The sequence below is a fragment of the Eleutherodactylus coqui genome, chromosome 7 (assembly GCF_035609145.1).
Source record: "Eleutherodactylus coqui strain aEleCoq1 chromosome 7, aEleCoq1.hap1, whole genome shotgun sequence".
NCBI lineage: Eukaryota > Metazoa > Chordata > Amphibia > Anura > Eleutherodactylidae > Eleutherodactylus > Eleutherodactylus coqui.
Genome location: NC_089843.1, coordinates 223,384,164 through 223,402,446, shown reverse-complemented (window position 1 = coordinate 223,402,446; position 18,283 = coordinate 223,384,164). Strand labels below are relative to the sequence as shown.

Below are 18,283 nucleotides of genomic sequence, written 5' to 3'. Positions count from 1 at the left end.
TCCTCGTCTCCATGGTGCCGTCTAATTTTCAGCGTCTAATCGCCAGATTAGATGCACTTGCGCAGTCCGGTCTTCTTCTTTTCTGAATGAGGCCGCTCGTGCCGGAGAGCGGCTCCTCGTAGCTCCGCCCCGTCACGTGCCGATTCCAGCCAATCAGGAGGCTGGAATCGGCAATGGACCGCACAGAAGCCCTGCGGTCCACCGAGGGTGAAGATCCCGGCGGCCATCTTCACCAGGTAAGTAAGAAGTCACCGGAGCGCGGGGATTCAGGTAAGCGCTGTGCGGTTTTCTTTTTTAACCCCTGCATCGGGTTTGTCTCGCGCCGAACAGGGGGGCTATTGAAAAAAAAAAAAACCCGTTTCGGACAACCCCTTTAAGTTTCCGTCCTGTTTTTCCAAAGTAAAGGCCCCCGACAGGACATTCACTGCACATGATCAGATGTGGAACATGTAAATGTCCCCGGGATCTTATAGTCCTGCTGTGTGTTGGGGAGTTTCCGTACATGTGAAGTTTGGAGCAGATCCGGTTATACCTGATGGCCTGGCTGTAGACGATGGACTTTTTGATGTGTTTAGAATGGTAACTGTCCCATCTGAGGTATGCCGGCCGATCAATCGGTTTTCGGTACAGGGATGTCTGCATTGAGTTGTTTGGAATCTTTATGGTGGTGTCCAAAAAGTAGATTTTTGTATACGAGTAACTAATGTGAGGTTTATGGTGGTGGAAGGCATTGAATCTCTAATGGAATTTTATTAGTTCTTGTTCGGTGTTGGTCTAGATGATCATGATGTCATCAATGTAGCAGAAGTAGGCCAATGATGTGCTGGGGCAGGAGGCCAGAAAGTCACTCTCCAGTTTTGCCATGAAAAGGTTGGCACATTGTGGTGCCATTTTACTGCCCATGGAGGTCCCAGTGAGTATCTCTTTGCCAAAGGAGAACTAATTGTATGTGAGGATGTATCTTGTGAGTTAAAACATCAATTCAGAGGTAACCCCATTGGCCTCAAGGTGTGCCTGGCTGGCCGTCAGTTCATCTTTGTGTGGGATGTTGGAGTATAAGGACTCCACATCCATGGTGGCCAGGATTGTGCCATCTGGGAGGGGACCTATGGTTGACAGTTTGTTCAGTAGGTCCGTGGTGTCCTGCAAGTAGCTGGTTGTGTTCCTCACCAGTGGTTTGAGGACACCTTCCACCCGTCCTGAAATTCCTTCAGTGAGGGATCCCACATGTGAGATAATTGGCCTTCCTGGGTTGTCAGCTTTGTGTAGTTTGGGAAGCATATAGAATACTCCAACCCCGGGGTTCTCTGGTAACAAGTCCAGAAGTCTTTTGGAGCCCCCAGACAGGTTTCTGATGATCCTTAAAGGGGTTGTCCCGCGGCAGCAAGTGGGGGTATACACTTCTGTATGGCCATATTAATGCACTTTGTAATGTACATTGTGCATTAATTATGAGCCATACAGAAGTTATCAGAAGTTTTTCACTTACCTGCTCCGTTGCTAGCGTCCTCGTTTCCATGGAGCCATCTAATTTTCCGCGTCTAATCGCCGGATTAGACGCGCTTGCGCAGTCCGGTCTTCTTGTTTTCTGAATGGGGCCGCTCGTGCCGGAGACCGGCTCCTGGTAGCTCCGCCCCGTCACGTGCCGATTCCAGCCAATCAGGAGGCTGGAATCGGCAATGGACCGCACAGAAGCCCTGCGGTCCACAGAGAGACAGGATCCCGGCGGCCATCTTCAGCAGGTAAGTAAGAAGTCACCGGAGCGCGGGGATTCAGGTAAGCACTGTCCGGTGTTCTTTTTTAACCCCTGCATCGGGTTTGTCTCGCGTCGAACGGGGGGGCTGTTGAAAAAAAAAAAAAAACCCGTTTCGGCGCGGGACAACCCCTTTAATTCCCTCCCATATTTCTGAGTCGTGTCTTGACCCAGTCTTGTGTAGTATCTGGTGTCCGCCAGCTGTCTGTCTGCTTCTTCCATGTAGTCTGATGTATTCATGTGGACTATAACACCACTCTTATCCGCACCCTTATTGGTGATCTCATTGTGGTCTTTGAGAGCATAGATGGCCCTTCTTTCCTGCATATTCATATTGAATGCTTCCCTTTCCTGCTTGTCCAGTCTAGTAGATTGCATCCCATGTCTAAAGGAGTCTGTATATTTGTCCGAAGTGGGGTTTCCTGACATCTAGTTTCTGCTGTGCTTGAGTGCTTGGAGGTCCTGTGTCCTCTTTGTCATGAAAGAACTTTGAGTGTTAGGCCCCCTGCACACGGGCAGAAATTCCGCGGCAGGATTTCTGCCGCTGGAAGCCTGCATAGGATTGCATTAACAAACGCACTCCTATGCAGACAGCTGCAGTTTGGTCGCGCGGGAAACAAACCACAGCATGCCCTGTTTCTGTACGGGGCTCGCAGATACGTCACCCACCCGCCGCCGGCTCCGGTCTGCACATGCTTGGGTCGGATCCTACAGCGGGAATTCTCGCTGCCGGTTCCGACCCGCCCGTCTGAAGGCAGCCTAAGGCCTCCTTCCCACGAACAAATTTACGCCGCGTAAATTTGCGGCAAAAATCCGCTGCGTTGCCCCCTGCTATTAGGTTCTATTGAACCTAATAGCACAATGCTCACGATGCGTAATTCCACCGCGGAATTACGCACCGCGATTTCTCCCGTCCTCACCCGCAGCATGCTCTATTTTCTGCGGGTGAGGACGGGCTGTACGCGCTGACGGCTTCAATTGCAGTCAATGGAAGCCGTCCGTTCACGCTATCTCCCGCTGTAACCAGCGGGAGATAGCGTGAAAAAACGCTTTCCCGCCCACCGCCGCGCGTCATATGACGCCATATGACGCGCACGGCCGCGTCACGTGACACGGCCGGCCGTGCACGTGACACGGCCGGTGACGCGGCGGCGTTGGGCGGTGACGCGGCGGCGGTGGGCGGGGAAGCGATTTCACGCTATCTCCCGCAGGTAAGTATAGGGGCTCTGGGGGGCGCCGTGACGGGCTTCACTGCGTAATATTACGCGGCGGAGCCCGTCACGCTCGTGGGAAGGAGGCCTAAGTCTCCTGAAATATTCTTCCAAGTCAAGCGTTTTGGTAGGACAGAATGAAAGTTCCCTGGAGAGGACACTGCTGGTTCTACCTGTGTCCGGGTACTATTGGGAATTCTGCTCCTTGCTTCCAGACTCGGGGTGTTCCTGATCACTGTTTGGGGACAGGCCTGCTTGCAGTTAAAGTTTCTTTTCCTTGTTCTGTATTAGACACAACCACAGTGTTGTATAGTAGTGTTGCATTTCAAGTCCTCCATAGCGGCTTCTAGTCAGTAGTTTGGTTTTTTTGTATAAACGCTGCAATATCACTGCATTTTTTTTAATGGAACCTTCAAAAAAAAAAAAAAAAATCGCATCACACGAAAATTACAAAGCATTAGAAAGTCCCACTGGGGGAAAAAAAAAAACAAAAAACCTGCAGTGATGTCACAGTGTTATTAAGGTTTGCATCTCCATAAGGGCTCCTGCACTCTTGCGTTTTTTCATGCGATATCGCTGTGATTTTTAAACCTGATTGTTGATGGGACTTCCTAATGTTAAACACGCTTCACAAGTTTCTGCTCTGCGATTTTTGTACGATGCATTTTTAACATTCGAAAGTCCCATTGACAATCACGTGAAAAAAAAAATCGTGCAAGAAAAACGCAAGGGTCTTATTCTTGCTGTTGTAGAAGACGCGGGTGAGGTGGTCCCGCAGTCTCTCGTGTGGCATAGACTTTGTGCATTAGGCCTCATGTCCACGGGGAAAATCAGATCCGCTGCAGATTCTCCATGTAGAATCTGCAGCGGGTCCCTCCTGCCCCGCGGACATGAGGGCTGAAAATGCAAATAAATGAGAATAAACTCACCTCCCATCCGCTCCGTTTCTTCTCTTCGCGGCGGCGTCATCTTCTCTCGTCGCGGCCGGACCTTCATTCTTCGGCTCGGCGGATGTGCACGATGACGTCGGTGACGTGCCCCGCGCATGCGCCGGGCCGAAGCAAAATGATCCGGCCGCGGCTGAGAGAAGATGGCGCCGCGGAGAAGAGAAGAACCGGAGCGGGTGAGTAAAATATGATTTTTGTGTCCCGCGGATCCGGACGGCTTCCATAGGCTTCAATAGAAGCCCGCGGGAGCCGTCCCCGCGGGAGACCCGCATGAAAATGGAGCATGGTCCAGATTTTTTCATGCTCCATTTTTTTTAAAATCACTTTTATTGACGATCCGCGGGTATTTATCTACCCGCGGGTGGTCAATGCATCCCTATGGGGTGCGGATCCGCATGCAGGAAATCCGCTGCGGATCCTAAATCCTATTTTCCCCGTGGACATGAGCCCTTAGGGGTATTATAGGTGTGTAGAATGGGATTCTTCAGGCAGAGCCCTTTTGAGAATTAAATGTTCCTTCTTGCATCTGCTTACAAAGACAAGGTCGCCGCCAGGGTCTTCAGATGTTTCGGTTCCATTTGTGTGCATTCTGGTATCCTCCATTGGGTGTAAGAAAACAGGTTTGGTCCAGTGTCACCAGTAGAGCACAGTGTGATTGTTCCCAGTGAGCTGAGATCCGTAACCTTTATTTATAACCAATAGAGGGCGCCGTACTTTCATAAAGAGAACATCTACATGAGAAAAAAAAAAGCTGTAAAACCAATAGATGGCGCTGTGCATCCCTCGCGCTCATGCCTTTCAGGCTGATATGCTTGACCATACAGCATAGGAAGCAGTGCCGTCAGGGTCCGCTGTAGACCCGGGGGACACTTGTGTAATAATCTTGCATTGAACGCCTCAGTTCTTCTGGCTGACGGTACTTTTGCTGTACGTGCAAATAGAAAATATGAAGCTCCTAGACCGCGCTCTTGGGTCCCACCATGGGCTGCAGTGGCATGCAGCTCCATCCTTTGGACTTTAACAGTCATGTTATTTAAAACTGCGCCCTCTATTGGATTCTGCACGCAATAGAGAAACAAGACCCGTCGGGGAGCCAGACGATGTTACTGGCATGGGAGAGGCAAGTGTCACTTCTCCTGGTAGATATTTTCTCTAAGGCATTGCTAATGCAGCCTTTTTATTACCTGTTTATGTAGGCAAGTAGCCCATCTGTATGCTGGTATTAATTGTTCCACTACTTTAAGGAGGGATCTATTGAGTTCCTAAGCCCCGCCCTTAATTAACAAAGGCCACACCTACCTAATGGTATCCAAGAGTGATCAGCGGAGACCCCCTGGTAACACTGCTGTACAGGTTGTTCTCCATAATGCTTCACAAAAGTCAATAGAATTCTCGCTACCAGCAGCAGCCACTTGGGGGAGCTCACTGCATACATTGCTATATAGTTAGGTATATAACACCCCTCCTAGGGACAGTTTCCAGCATCATTTTATGGTACTTGTTCCACTAAGGCCGCCTGCAGACGGGCGGGTCGGATCCGGCGCCGAGAATTCTCACAGCGGGACCAGACCCGAGCGCCTGCAGGGAGGAGAGCGTACTCACCCGCGCCCGGCTGCCAGCGCATGCGCAGACCGGAGCCGCCGGCCGGGTGAGTGACGTTTCTGTGCGAGGTTCTGCGAGCACAGAAATAAGACATGCCGCAGTTTGTTTGCCACGCGACATTTCGGGCGGCCGTCTGCATAGGAGTGTGTATTGTAATGCACTCCTATGCAGGCTTTCAGTGGCGGAAATCCCGCCGCGGGATTTCCGCCCGTCTGCAGGCAGCCTAAGGCGGGGGGGGGGGGGGGGGGGGGGAGAGGAGAATTACCACTGGGGTTTAATATTACTGAGGGGGTTATTACTGGGACTACTGTTGGGTCACTATTACTACTGAGGGCCACTATTAATATTGGGGCCACAATACTGGGCCTCAAGCATGCTTGAGAAAGGTCACAATTGTGACCGAAACGTCGCAGGTTTTACCTTTGTTGGATGAATAAAGATTGGAAAATTGTTTTGAAGACCCATCTGATGCTGCCCGGTCTTTGCTGCATATGTCTACTGATTAGTTGGTCGTGATCCTGACTAAGCTGGGCTGCTGCATCCACCTGCTCCTCACCTGCATTGTTTGCAGTGGAATGACCGGGACTGGTCTGGAGTGAATCCATGTGATTGCTGCTGTTGCCTTTATTATTCACTTGCAGAATGATGTTCTGGGACACGACACATGAGCAGGATCACTCCATTAATTGTCAACGGGACCGCCGGAGTCGGCCATCTACAAGCGATTGGCTATTTCCATCAGCCCAATTGCAATGAATTGAGCAGCTGCTGTGTAAAGTCTTACCGGCGCTGGATTGGAGCCCAGGTGTAGTAGCCAATCTGGACTCGAGAGTAGTCAAGTGATAGCCGGGTTGTAAGCAGGTGATCTGAGTTGCAGTATAGAGGATGAGGTGGCTGTGGCGCTGATTACAGGCTGAGAGCTCAATAATCACACACTGAAGGAGGGGCAGGGCTTATATAGGAGGAGCAATCAGGAACAGGGGCGGGGTCAGGACCAGGAGGGAGGAGCTACGGAACTGGCAACTAGGTAACTAGAACAAGGCTAGGTTTCAGCAAGGGCCCTGTCCAAATCCTGATAGCCTAGCAGAGAAAGCTCTTGACTAGCATGCAAGAGGTTGTGGGTTTGAGCCCGGACACGCTGTGTATGAGCAGCCATCATTCCATGCAATGTGATAGAAGTATTTTCTGTTACGACCCCCTTGAGTCTCTGATGCACACAGCTTAAAATTCCTGATAATAATGCTCTTTCTTAGCATTAGTGGGGCTCACGTTGTGTATCAGTGTTTACAGGGATGTTTGTAAAATAGACAAGTGGTGGAATCACTTGGTAAATGAGTCACATGGACTGTGAATCCCTGCCCTCTTCTTCAGACAAAGTGGCACCCAAGCTACAAACAAATGGCGTTTACTACAGTCTTATAGATCCTTTTATTTTCAGCGAGCAGGAAATTCTGAAAGAGAGAGACTACCTGCAACATGAAACCATGGCAGAATAGCCTCCATGTTACTGGCTTGGAGTGGATTGGAAGAGTGGACCCGTCCTATCCGAAAGAAGATGGTACTAGTGCCTGCACCCCTCTTATTGTACTGAGCTACCCAGATCTGGAGGTAAATGTCACTGCAAAGACAAGCAAATATGGATTATCCAGTTTAGAACTCTTAGCGCCCATTCACCAGGCCATATTTCCGGGCGGTGTGCTGTTCGCATATTCCACAGACAGCTCATGGCCCTATAGTAGTGCAGCTTCCAAGGAGCGGGACACGGCCTAGGAGACAGCGGGGTAGAGTTTGGGGCCTTGTCACAGTGGCTCTACTGTCTCCCACCCGGAGCGTAACCGGAGATATGTCCAAGAGCCGAGGGCACATTAATAAACGGGAAACCCACTGCTGGATTGCCTTAGTCCTGTTTTGTGTCACTCGTGACGCCAGTGTTTTTTTCTGCCGCGGGGGAATTACTGGATGGTAGAGTAAACGCACCCTCACGCGGCCTTGGTGGGGGAATTCCTAGTTGTTGGAGTAAATCCACACACACGCATGATGCTTATAAGACACAGCCTCCAGAAACGGACGGGCAACTGGTCACTTTACTTGAGGCAACTTGATTACAACTTCAAAATACACGCCAGTAGGAAAACAGGGCAAAAAAGTGGTGTGACAGGGAGGACTCACGGGTGAACAGGAGAAACCACAGTCTTGTTATCTGTAGGCCCTGATCCCGGTAACATGCTCTCTTCTCTACCGGTCAATACTCACATTTGGTAAAACAGGGTACGCTGCTTGGCGGTTTCTCACCCTCTCTCTTAGTATGGAAGGCGTCCTTTTATATCTCCTGGGTACAGCATGCCCAGGGTAGGCTGTAGATTCCTTTCAGTCTCTTCCATTCTGGGCCACACAGGCTGAAGGTGCCTGTGTGGTCCTCTTGCACTCTCCAGAACTCCAGACTAGACCCAAATTTTGGCAATTCAGGACTACCCCAAGTGCAGGATATATGATGACACCTTAAGGCCTCCCTCACACAGGGCGTTTGCAGAAACGCAGCGTTTTTCAACGCAGCGTTTACTGCAGATCCCGCCCCGTTTCAGCAGCACTGGCATACTTTATGCCAGCGTTTTGGCTGTGTTTTCAGCTCGGCTGAAAATGCAGCCAAGGATGCTGAAAAGAAAAAAAAAAGTAATTCTCACCTAGCCGCTGCAGTCCGGTTTGCGGCCGCTGGTCTCTGTCGCTGATCCGGGCTTCCTCTGCACTCCCAAGTCTATTGCCGTAGGCCAGGTTTGAGAACCCCGCCTCCAGCAATAGAGTGCTGTGATTGGTTGTCGGCGCTGGCTCGATGCCCAATTATAGCCCTTCATTGACTGTCTCAGCCAATCAGAGCTTGCCAGCCCTGTGTGAGCAGCCCCATTGAAATGAATGGGAGTGTTGTACAGCCAGTGCCTAATGGGGAGGAGATGTCATTTGTGTCACTTTTATAATTTTTGTCCCCATAGGGCACAAAATTTGGAGCAGCAAAGGCAGCCCAAGAAACCAGCAGACCCAACCGCAGCTCCCCTAAGGAGAGGAACTAGACAAGATGGAAGTTTCCAATGAACTCACTTAAGAAGATGAAGGCATCCCTAAGAAGCAGAGGCATAACAAGAGGAGGGTTAGTGATCGGTCAATGGGTGTACCCTCCCAGAAACGTGGATCAGAGGGGAAGCCCAGTGAAACCAATCCAGGCCCTCGGGAGATGTCAGATCCGGAGGTACCTGAGGCAGACGATCCAAGGGGAGCTGTTGCCACTATTAAAAGGTAGAAAGGCAAAGTTGTACTCAGAGGTGGTACAGGGGGTACAAAAGTAAGTACCTGCAGTGGCAGTGAAACCGGACGTTCCCCATGAGGTGCCATCTAAAATTGCCCCTCCCCCTCTTTGGCAGGTGGAAGACTCAGTGACTGCCTTCGGATCAGTAGCCAGGAGCCGGGTGGCCACCTCTGCGGAGGGGATAAGAGATGGACAAGAAGCTGATTTGCACACTATGTCATCGATATGGGACATCTCAGGGATTCCGGCCTCAGGTGCTACGAGAGGTCAGATGCAAAAAACTGGAGACCCAGCTCCCTGCTAAACAGTGACTATAAAATCATGTAAAATATGCGCCAACAGACTAGAAACAGTTAAACACAAGATCATCCATCCCATCAAGTCTGCGGCGTCCCTGGGAGGAGTATAGGGGAGAATGTGAACCTTTTAAGAGATGCTATTAGTGACACTAAGAAAAGCAAGAATGGCCATTTATCTGCGGACTTCAATAAAAAGGCCTTCGATAGAATGTCGCATTCTTAACTGTTTACGGTTTTAGAGAGAATGGGAGTTTTTTTTATAAGCCTTTATGTTCCACTATTTCACAGTTCTTGATCTATTCTGCTATTTCTGCAGTGTGATGAATGGGCAGTGGTTCCATTCCTTTCAATAGCACAGACAGATAGGCGTTCGTCAGTCCCATTGAAATGAATGGAGCTGCAGCCACGCATGCGCCCAGCCTCTCCATTTATAGCAATAGGGCAGACAGAGATAGCTGAGCACAGCACATAGCTAATTCTGTCAGTCCCATTGAAGCAGCACTGACAAAAGTCTCATGTGGTGCAGAGTGTAAGCTCTCACCTACAACCTGAAGGTTGCAAGTTCAATCCCTCCATGATTCAGGTAGCAGGCTCAAGGTTGACTCAGCCTTCCATCCTTCTGAGGTCGGTAAAATGAGAACCCAGCTTGGTGGGGGGTAATAATTACCTGAAAGCGCTGTGGAATAAGTTGGCGCTATACAAATAAAGATTATTATTATTAGTATGTACTTTGATATGAAAGTAGAAAACAATATTAAGTTAAAATGAGTAAAAGTAATGGATTCCCTTTGTTTCACTAAATAAATCCAGATTTGTGATGCTTCCCTGGCGCCCCTCCAGCTGATAGAACAGCTTCACACCATCGAGGCATTCTTTCTACAACTGCATTCAGATATTTCTTCCCAACATTGTTGCAGAAGTTCCCACAATTCTGCTGCACTTGTAGGTTGTCCAGTTCATCCCAAAGAAGCTCAATGAGGTTTAAGTCTGGGGACTGTGCCGGCCATTCCATTCTGTGAAGTCCACCAGCTTCTTCTGACATAACCTAGAAGCATGTTTTGGTTTATTGTCTTGTTGTAATATGAACCCCTGACCAACTAGGCGTACACCAGAGGGTATTGCATGATATATCAAAAAGCTGTTATCCATTTTTGTCCGGTGTGCTAATCACCCTGTGCAGGCTGCCAACTCTGATCTGGCAGGAGAGCCCCAAAACTTCCTGTTTCCTCCTCCATGTTTCTACAGTTGGTGTCGCACACTCAGGATCCATCCTTTCACCTACCCGACAGAATACAAAAACCCTGCGTGATGTGCCAAAGATGACAACTTTCGATTCGTCAGTCCATACAACCTTCTTCTACTCTTCAGTCCACTGGAGGTTCCGCTCGGCCCAGGCAAGACTTTATTTTCTTTTGTGGTCTCAGCATGGGCTTTCTTACTGATTCTCTACCCGTCAGACCTGCAGATAGAAGTCTTGTCTTTACGGCTGAAATGGAAACTAGTTTATTTTTTTCTGCATTAAGGTGTGCTTCCAGATTTTGTACTATGAGATGCCCATCATGCAAACTGTTGACTTTTAACCCCTTAGTGACCAAGCCTGTTTGCGCTTTAGTGACGGACCCAAAGTTTGGAAATCTGACATGTGTCACTTAACATAGAATAACTCCGTAAAGGCTTTGCATATCCCAGTGATTCTGACATTGTTTTTTCGCCACATGTTGTACTTCACTTAGGTGGTAAAAGTAGACCGATAGAATTTATGTATATTTATTAAAACTGCCCAAATAGGGAAAATTTTGAAAAAATCATTTTTTCACATTTTTAACTGTAATATCTCAAATATGTGCAAACATACGGTACAAATCTTTGCTATATATTTGATATATATTTCCATCTGTTTACTTTATTCTGGACACACGTTTGAAAAACTTTTTTTTTAACCATTTAGGAGACGTACAAATTTAACATTACTTTTCAGCATTTTGAGGAGCACTTTGTTTTCCTACACCAAGCCAAGATTGGAAAGGCTCACGAGTGTCAGAATTATAGATACCCCCACAAATGACCCCATTTTATAAACTACACCCCTTAATGTACTCACTGAGGGGGTCAGGAGGATTTTGACCCCACAGTTTCTTGTCAGGAATTAATGCAGTTTAGAGAACAAATAAAATTTCATATTTTTGCAAATATGTCATTTTAAAGACATATTTTTTTTCCCATAGTGCCCATGAAAATGAGGATTGGCACCCCGAAATGGATCCCCCTGTTTGTCCCGTGTTCAGAAATATACCCATTGTGGCCCTAATCGTATGTCTGGATGCACAACGGGGCCCAAAATGAAAGCAGTAGTCGGTGGCTTTCAGAACAGAAATTTTACATGAAGGTGTTTTAGGCCCCATTGCACACTTTTAGAGCCCTTGAGCGGCCAAAACGATGGAGGACCCCCACAAATGACCCCATTTTAAAAGCTAGACCTCCTAATGAATTCATCTAGGGGTGTACTGTGTATTTTTACCCTACAATTTTTGAATAAATCTAAGCAAAGCAGAAGGAAAAAATGACGATTTTCATTTTTTGGGCAATTGTGTCAATTTAAAAACAGATTTTTTTGTACAGTGTACACAGGAATGAAGACTTTCACCCCAAAATGGATCCCCCCGTTTGTCCCGTGTTTAGAAACATACCCCTTGTGGCCCTAATCTACTTACAGGGCCTATGGCAAGGCCCATAATGGAGGGAACACCCGTTGGATTGCACAGCACAACTAAATTAATTCTTGGCCCCATTGATCACTTGACTCCCTAAAAATAATCCCTCCCTCCGCGCCCTTTTCGGGGTTCCCCAAATCTTAGATAAAAGTAATAATGTAAACTGTGTTTTTTTTTTCGAAGACAGGGGTAATTACGGGGGGTGGTTGGGATGGGTACATGGAGCAATAAAACCGGGTATCCCCCCTCCTCTCATGCTTTTTGGGGGTATTTCGTGACCTCAGTGGCGGGGATGGGGTGTAGAAAGTGGCGCTCTGCGGTCCCACACAGAAGGCGCTCAACAAGCTGCTCCTGGAACTGCAGGAAGGCGAACGTTCCCGGGGCTTCTTGTAAATTACGTATAAGAGGTAGCGGTCTGAATAACGCCGGGCTCACATGGCCAGATGTGGAATACGCTTGCGGAGGCCCGCAGTGGATCCCAGCTGTAAGCCCGGCCGTGGCGCTGCATACGGCCGCATAATGTACTGCGCATAACTGCCTACTCACACGGGCGGTCATGCGCAGTACACTGTTTTTTTGTTTGTATTTCCCGCACCGTCGCTTAGCGATGACACGGGTACCTGCAGCCCGTATACAATATAGATGTCAAAGCATCCCACATATGCATGACTCTTATTCATGCTCAATAGAGGAAGGGGGCTCCCTCTGTTTCCCGAAGCCCTCCCACCATGAAATCATGAGGTGCTATTGGGGTGTCATAAGAACCTGGGGCCTGAGAGTCACATTTGAAACAAACTTTCCGTCTGACAGCCAAAATTGCAAGTGTATGGCTGTGTTCCCACATGGCGTATTCCCGGTGGAAATCTTGCGGTTTGGCCGCAGCGAAAAAACGTGAGATTTCTGCCAGGAAAGCACTGCTTCAAAACCCATGGCTACGTGCCGCATGCTTTTCCGTTGTGGCTGGCGCTCCCATAGAGGACGCAGCGGAAAAAAAAAAAAGAATCGACATGCTTTGGCCGGGAAATCTGCGCCACAACGCCGGTTTTGCCATAACGGATTCACAGTCTTGTGTGGACGCGATTTCTGAAAAATCTCGTCCGCATGGCTGGCTATTCCCAGGATTAGCTTCCGCAGGCAGATTTGCCGCAGAAAAATGCAAGATGAGAAGGTTGTGCAGAAACGTCACTGCTAACAAAATGCACAAGTGGTTGTATACATTGACAATAGTGCGAAAACAGAGGAGACACGGAAGCAAAATACACATATTAGACAGACACCTTATAGTCACATTCTCATATATATTACTTAACATTGCTGAAATGGGAAGACCACCTTGAGGCTTAAATTCATATACTTGGAGACCCCTCTGTACTCCGCCTGGTATCATCCTCTATCCTACTGATCGCAATCCCTGCCAGCCGCAGTCAACCACCCCCTGCAGTCATAATTTGACCATTGTCTATCTCTATAGCATCCCTCACTCTCCACCCCACCATACCACGCAGATCTCCACCCCGCCATACCATGCAGATCTCCACCCCACCATACCATGCAGATCTCCACCCCACCATACCGTGCCCATCTCCACCCCACCATACCATGCAGATCTCCACCCCACCATACCGTGCCCATCTCCACCCCGCCATACCGTGCACATCTCTACCCCACCATACCGTGCAGATCTCCACCCCGCCATACCGTGCCCATCTCCACCCCGCCATACCGTGCCCATCTCCACCCCACCATACCGTGCACATCTCCACCATACCATGCACATCTCCACCATACCGTGCACATCTCCACCTCGCCATACCGTGCACATCTCCACCCCGCCATACCGGGCCCATCTCCACCTCTCCATACCGTGCACATCTCCACCCCGCCATACCGGGCCCATCTCCACCTCTCCATACCGTGCACATCTCCACCCCGCCATACCGTGCACATCTCCACCCCGCCATACCGTGCAGATCTCCACCCCACCATACCGGGCACATCTCCACCCCACCATACCGGGCACATCTCCACCCCACCATACCGGGCACATCTCCACCCCACCATACCGTGCAGATCTCCACCCCGCCATACCGTGCACATCTCCACCCCGCCATACCGTGCACATCTCCACCCCGCCATACCGTGCACATCTCCACCCCGCCATACCGTGCAGATCTCCACCCCACCATACCGGGCACATCTCCACCCCACCATACCGGGCACATCTCCACCCCACCATACCGGGCACATCTCCACCCCACCATACCGTGCAGATCTCCACCCCGCCATACCGTGCACATCTCCACCCCGCCATACCGTGCACATCTCCACCCCACCATACCGGGCACATCTCCACCCCACCATACCGTGCAGATCTCCACCCCGCCATACCGTGCACATCTCCACCATACCGTGCACATCTCCACCTCGCCATACCGTGCACATCTCCACCCCGCCATACCGTGCACATCTCTACCCCACCATACCGTGCACATCTCCAGCCCGCCATACCGTGCCCATCTCCACCCTGCCATACCGGGCACATCTCCACCTCACCATACCGTGCACATCTCCACCCTGCCATACCTGGCCCATCTCCACCCCACCATACCGTGCACATCTCCACCCCACCATACCGTGCACATCTCCAGCCCGCCATACCGTGCCCATCTCCACCCTGCCATACCGGGCACATCTCCACCTCACCATACCGTGCACATCTCCACCCTGCCATACCTGGCACATCTCCACCCCACCATACCATGCACATCTCCATCCCGCCATACCGTGCAGATCTCCATCCCACCATACCGTGCACATCTCCACCCCTTTACCTTCTGTATCCCCCCATTACTTATAGTATGTAAGCCCGTTGGAGCCGGACCCGCACCCCTATTGTCTCCATCAGCTGATTACTATGTAACTGCGGTTTTTGTATCTTTGTTTCTTGTATCTGTTCTCCCTGTCTTGTACGCGCTGCGGAATATGTTGGCGCTATACAAATAAAGGTTATTAACAGATGAGCCCTCTAATTAGAAGGGTTACTTTAGCATAGGCTTTTTTTTTAAACATCTTTGTGATTTTTCTTCTGTATGTCAACTTGCTGTATGTTTAAACAAATAACAGAGCGCACCGTTGTCATTGAGGCAGCTGGTGACCGTATGTACTATAGGAAGCGTACGCCACAGTTTGCTCTCCGCAGTGTATGCAGTTCTTATACAGTAAAAGAAACAGGTTATGCAGCTACATTTAGGCCTCATGTCTACGGGCAAAAGAAGAATTAAAATCTGCAGCGGATCACCAGCATGCGGATCCGCACCCCATAGGGATGCATTGACCACCCGCGGGGTAGATAAATACCCGCGGATCGTCAATAAAAGGGATTTTAAAAAAAATGGAGCATGAAAAAATCTGGACCATGCTCCATTTTCGTGCGGGTCTCCCGCGGGGACGGCTCCTGCGGGCTTTTATTGAAGCCTATGGAAGCCGTCCGGATCCGCAGGAGACCAAAAATAGGAATTTACTCACCTGCTCCGGATCTTCCCTTCGCCACGGCTTCATCTTCTCTCCGTCGCGGCCGGATTTTTTTGCTTCGGGCCGGCGCATGCGCGGGGCACGCACCGACGTGTCCTGCACATCCGCCAGGCCGAAGAAAGAAGATCCGGCCGCGAGGGAGAGAAGATGAAGCCACAGCGAAGGGAAGATCCGGAGCGGGCGAGAGGTGAGTTAATTCTTATTTTAAGCGCTCATGTCCGCGGGGCAGGAGGGACCCGCTGCGGATGCTCCATGGAGAATCCGTAGCGGGCCTGATTTTCCCCGTGGACATGAGGCCTTAGACTCACATTGACGTTTTGACATCACACGATGTTAACAGAAGTTTTCCGCAATAAATCATTACTTTTTATATTCTCCTGATGTTAATAAAATAATAACTAAACCTAGACCTGCTTTTCCCATTTCCCCAACACACCAGGGCCAATGCTGTGCTTCCAGGCAGCAGGCAGGGCTGTCGCTCGGGGACCCAGGAGAGGTGAGCATAGGAGCAATTGTTAACATGGGCAGAATGAAAAGAAGTAGTAACTTAATGTGGAAACCCCTTTCATATTGTGGGATGGGGTCAAACATGTACCCCCACTGTTTCTGGCAGAGTGACTTCGGCTATGACCTACAAGAGTCTGCTGATTGCTCAGTTTTCTGATGCTCAACAAGCGAGGAATAGTGAAGGAAGCTTCTGCCACACGCAGAGCAGATGTAGAGCCGCCGAGTGTCGTGGGTCTTCTTGTGCTTAGCGAGAGAAGAGCTGTCCGTAAACCCTTTCCCACACTCTGTACACACATACGGCCTCTCCCCGGTGTGGGTCCTGTGGTGGACGATAAGGTTGGAGCGATCAGAGAATCCTTTGGCGCAGGTTGCGCAGGAATACGGTTTTTCACCGGTGTGGACTCTCATATGCCTAACAAGTGCAGAATAGTCTGTAAAGCTTCTGGCACATTCTGTGCATGTAAATGGCCGCTCTCCTGTATGGGTCCGTTGGTGGGTTACCAGATTGGAGCTTTGGTTGAAGCCTTTCCCGCAGGCTGCACAGATATATGGCTTCGCTCCTGTGTGGACCCTTTTATGTCTCACAAGGTGTGAGCGATGAGTAAAGCTTTTCTCACATGTACTACATGCATACGGTTTCTCCCCCGTGTGTATGATCTGATGCATGACCAGATTAGAACTGCGAGCGAATGTTTTACCACAAGTGTTACACTTGTATTGTTTGCCTTCTTTACATGATATGTTTTGTAAGACTTTATACGACTTCATAAGACTTGATGTATAAGAAAGACTTTCTGGCTTCTCTGCGCCTCTGTAAGGGGTTACAAGGTTTTCAGGGGTTCTGTGCTGTTCCTTAGCGGCTAGTCTTTTGTCAGTCCCCACTGCTGAACCACAGTTACTCGGGATCCTTTTTGATATACTGGATGCATCAGAAATGTCTTTATTCGTATGCATGGTGGGACTGGTGGGCTCATCTTGAAGACTGCAGTGAATGACAATGTCTTCCAAAGCCCAATCTATGGAAACATAAAAAATGAATGTAAGTAACCGAATTCAAACCTCTTGGCTATACTCACAGAATAGAAGAGATGGTTAAGGCTAGCTATAAAGGTGACATGTCTCACCGGCATCTAATGTACTGCAGGTCTCCCGGGGTGCTCATCTCCTGGGACATGTTGACTATTTGTGGCCCCTTTAAGGCAGAAGGGTGTTTCTCCCCTTTTCTGCCCTGAATCTGCCTCAAGAAAAGGCTGATCCCGGAGGCCAAGAAGGATCCCATACAAAGTTATAAGCTAGCTGTGGAGTCCATCTGTCTTCTTCTACTCCCCAGCCAAAGGTCTTACCAGCAGCATCTGTACTGGCAGCAATATATCCGACACAATGCTTATCATGCCCTTCAAAGAGAAAACAGCTTGAAGGTTATTCCTGGCCGACTCCCCTCCTGGCCGACTCCCCTCCTGGCTCACTCCCCTTCTGGCCGACTCCCCTCCTGGCCGACTCCCCTCCTGGCCGACTCCCCTTCTGGCTCACTCCCCTTCTGGCTCACTCCCCTTCTGGCTGACTCCCCTCCTGGCCGACTCCCCTCCTGGCCGACTCCCCTCCTGGCCGACTCCCCTTCTGGCCGACTCCCCTCCTGGCCGACTCCCCTCCTGGCCGACTCCCCTCCTGGCCGACTCCCCTTCTGGCTGACTCCCCTCCTGGCCGACTCCCCTCCTGGCTGCCTCTCTTGTGCCACTCGCTTTAGTTTGTCACCTCCAGCTGCCCAGGGGTGGTTTCGAGCTTCTGTTTGGCTGCCTATGAGAAGCAGTAACACCTATGGCAGGGCTTGTAGAACAGCGCAGTTTGGAGACGCCTCTGACAATCTGTAATTAACACTGTTCAGGGGGAACAAGCAGCGGGTGGGTTGCTTAACCGTCAAATTAAATAAGACAAAAAGAATGTTACAATGGTTCAAGAAAAATGAGGCAGAGAGAAGTCAGATGGCTGGGAGCTTTAATGGGGGCAGGCTCCACAGAATGTCGCCCCTTAGTGTGGTACCAAATAAGAAAGCTGTTAAGCTCAGACACAGTCATCATTAGTCTAACCAATCAGCTGAGTCGATCAACGATGAGATCTCAGGAGGAAATAGCAGCTTCATATACCACTTTCAACAAAGCAGATCATTCGGTAGTTCGTGGTGACCATGGTGCCTTGCCAACAAAATTATACTTTGAGTCAGTCTCCTCCCGGTGTATCTTGATTGCTTCCATCTCCTCCAGAGTCACCTGAATTATTTAGCAGTTCTTTTGATTTAGCGTTTCTTTAGAATGGGTTGTCCAGTAGGAGTCAGGCACTTCATTGGTAATACGCTATCTATGGGCCTGTGTAACTCCAGGGTGGTTATACCCGGGCACGTTGGCCATTTTTAGGTATCACAGTTGATGCTGA

At 49.7% G+C, this 18,283-nt stretch overlaps 1 protein-coding gene across 1 annotated transcript in view; it reads right to left on the bottom strand.

Annotated features, from left to right (window-relative positions):
• Nucleotides 1-15,509: 15,509 nt before the first annotated feature.
• LOC136573687 (zinc finger protein 892-like) overlaps nt 15,510-18,283 on the bottom strand; it is a 46,024-nt gene continuing 43,250 nt past the window's right edge. The window contains exon 3 of the mRNA XM_066574950.1: nt 15,510-16,872. Coding sequence (XP_066431047.1) covers nt 15,974-16,872 — 899 coding nt within the window. The 3' untranslated portion in view covers nt 15,510-15,973. The remainder of the gene's footprint in view (nt 16,873-18,283) is intronic.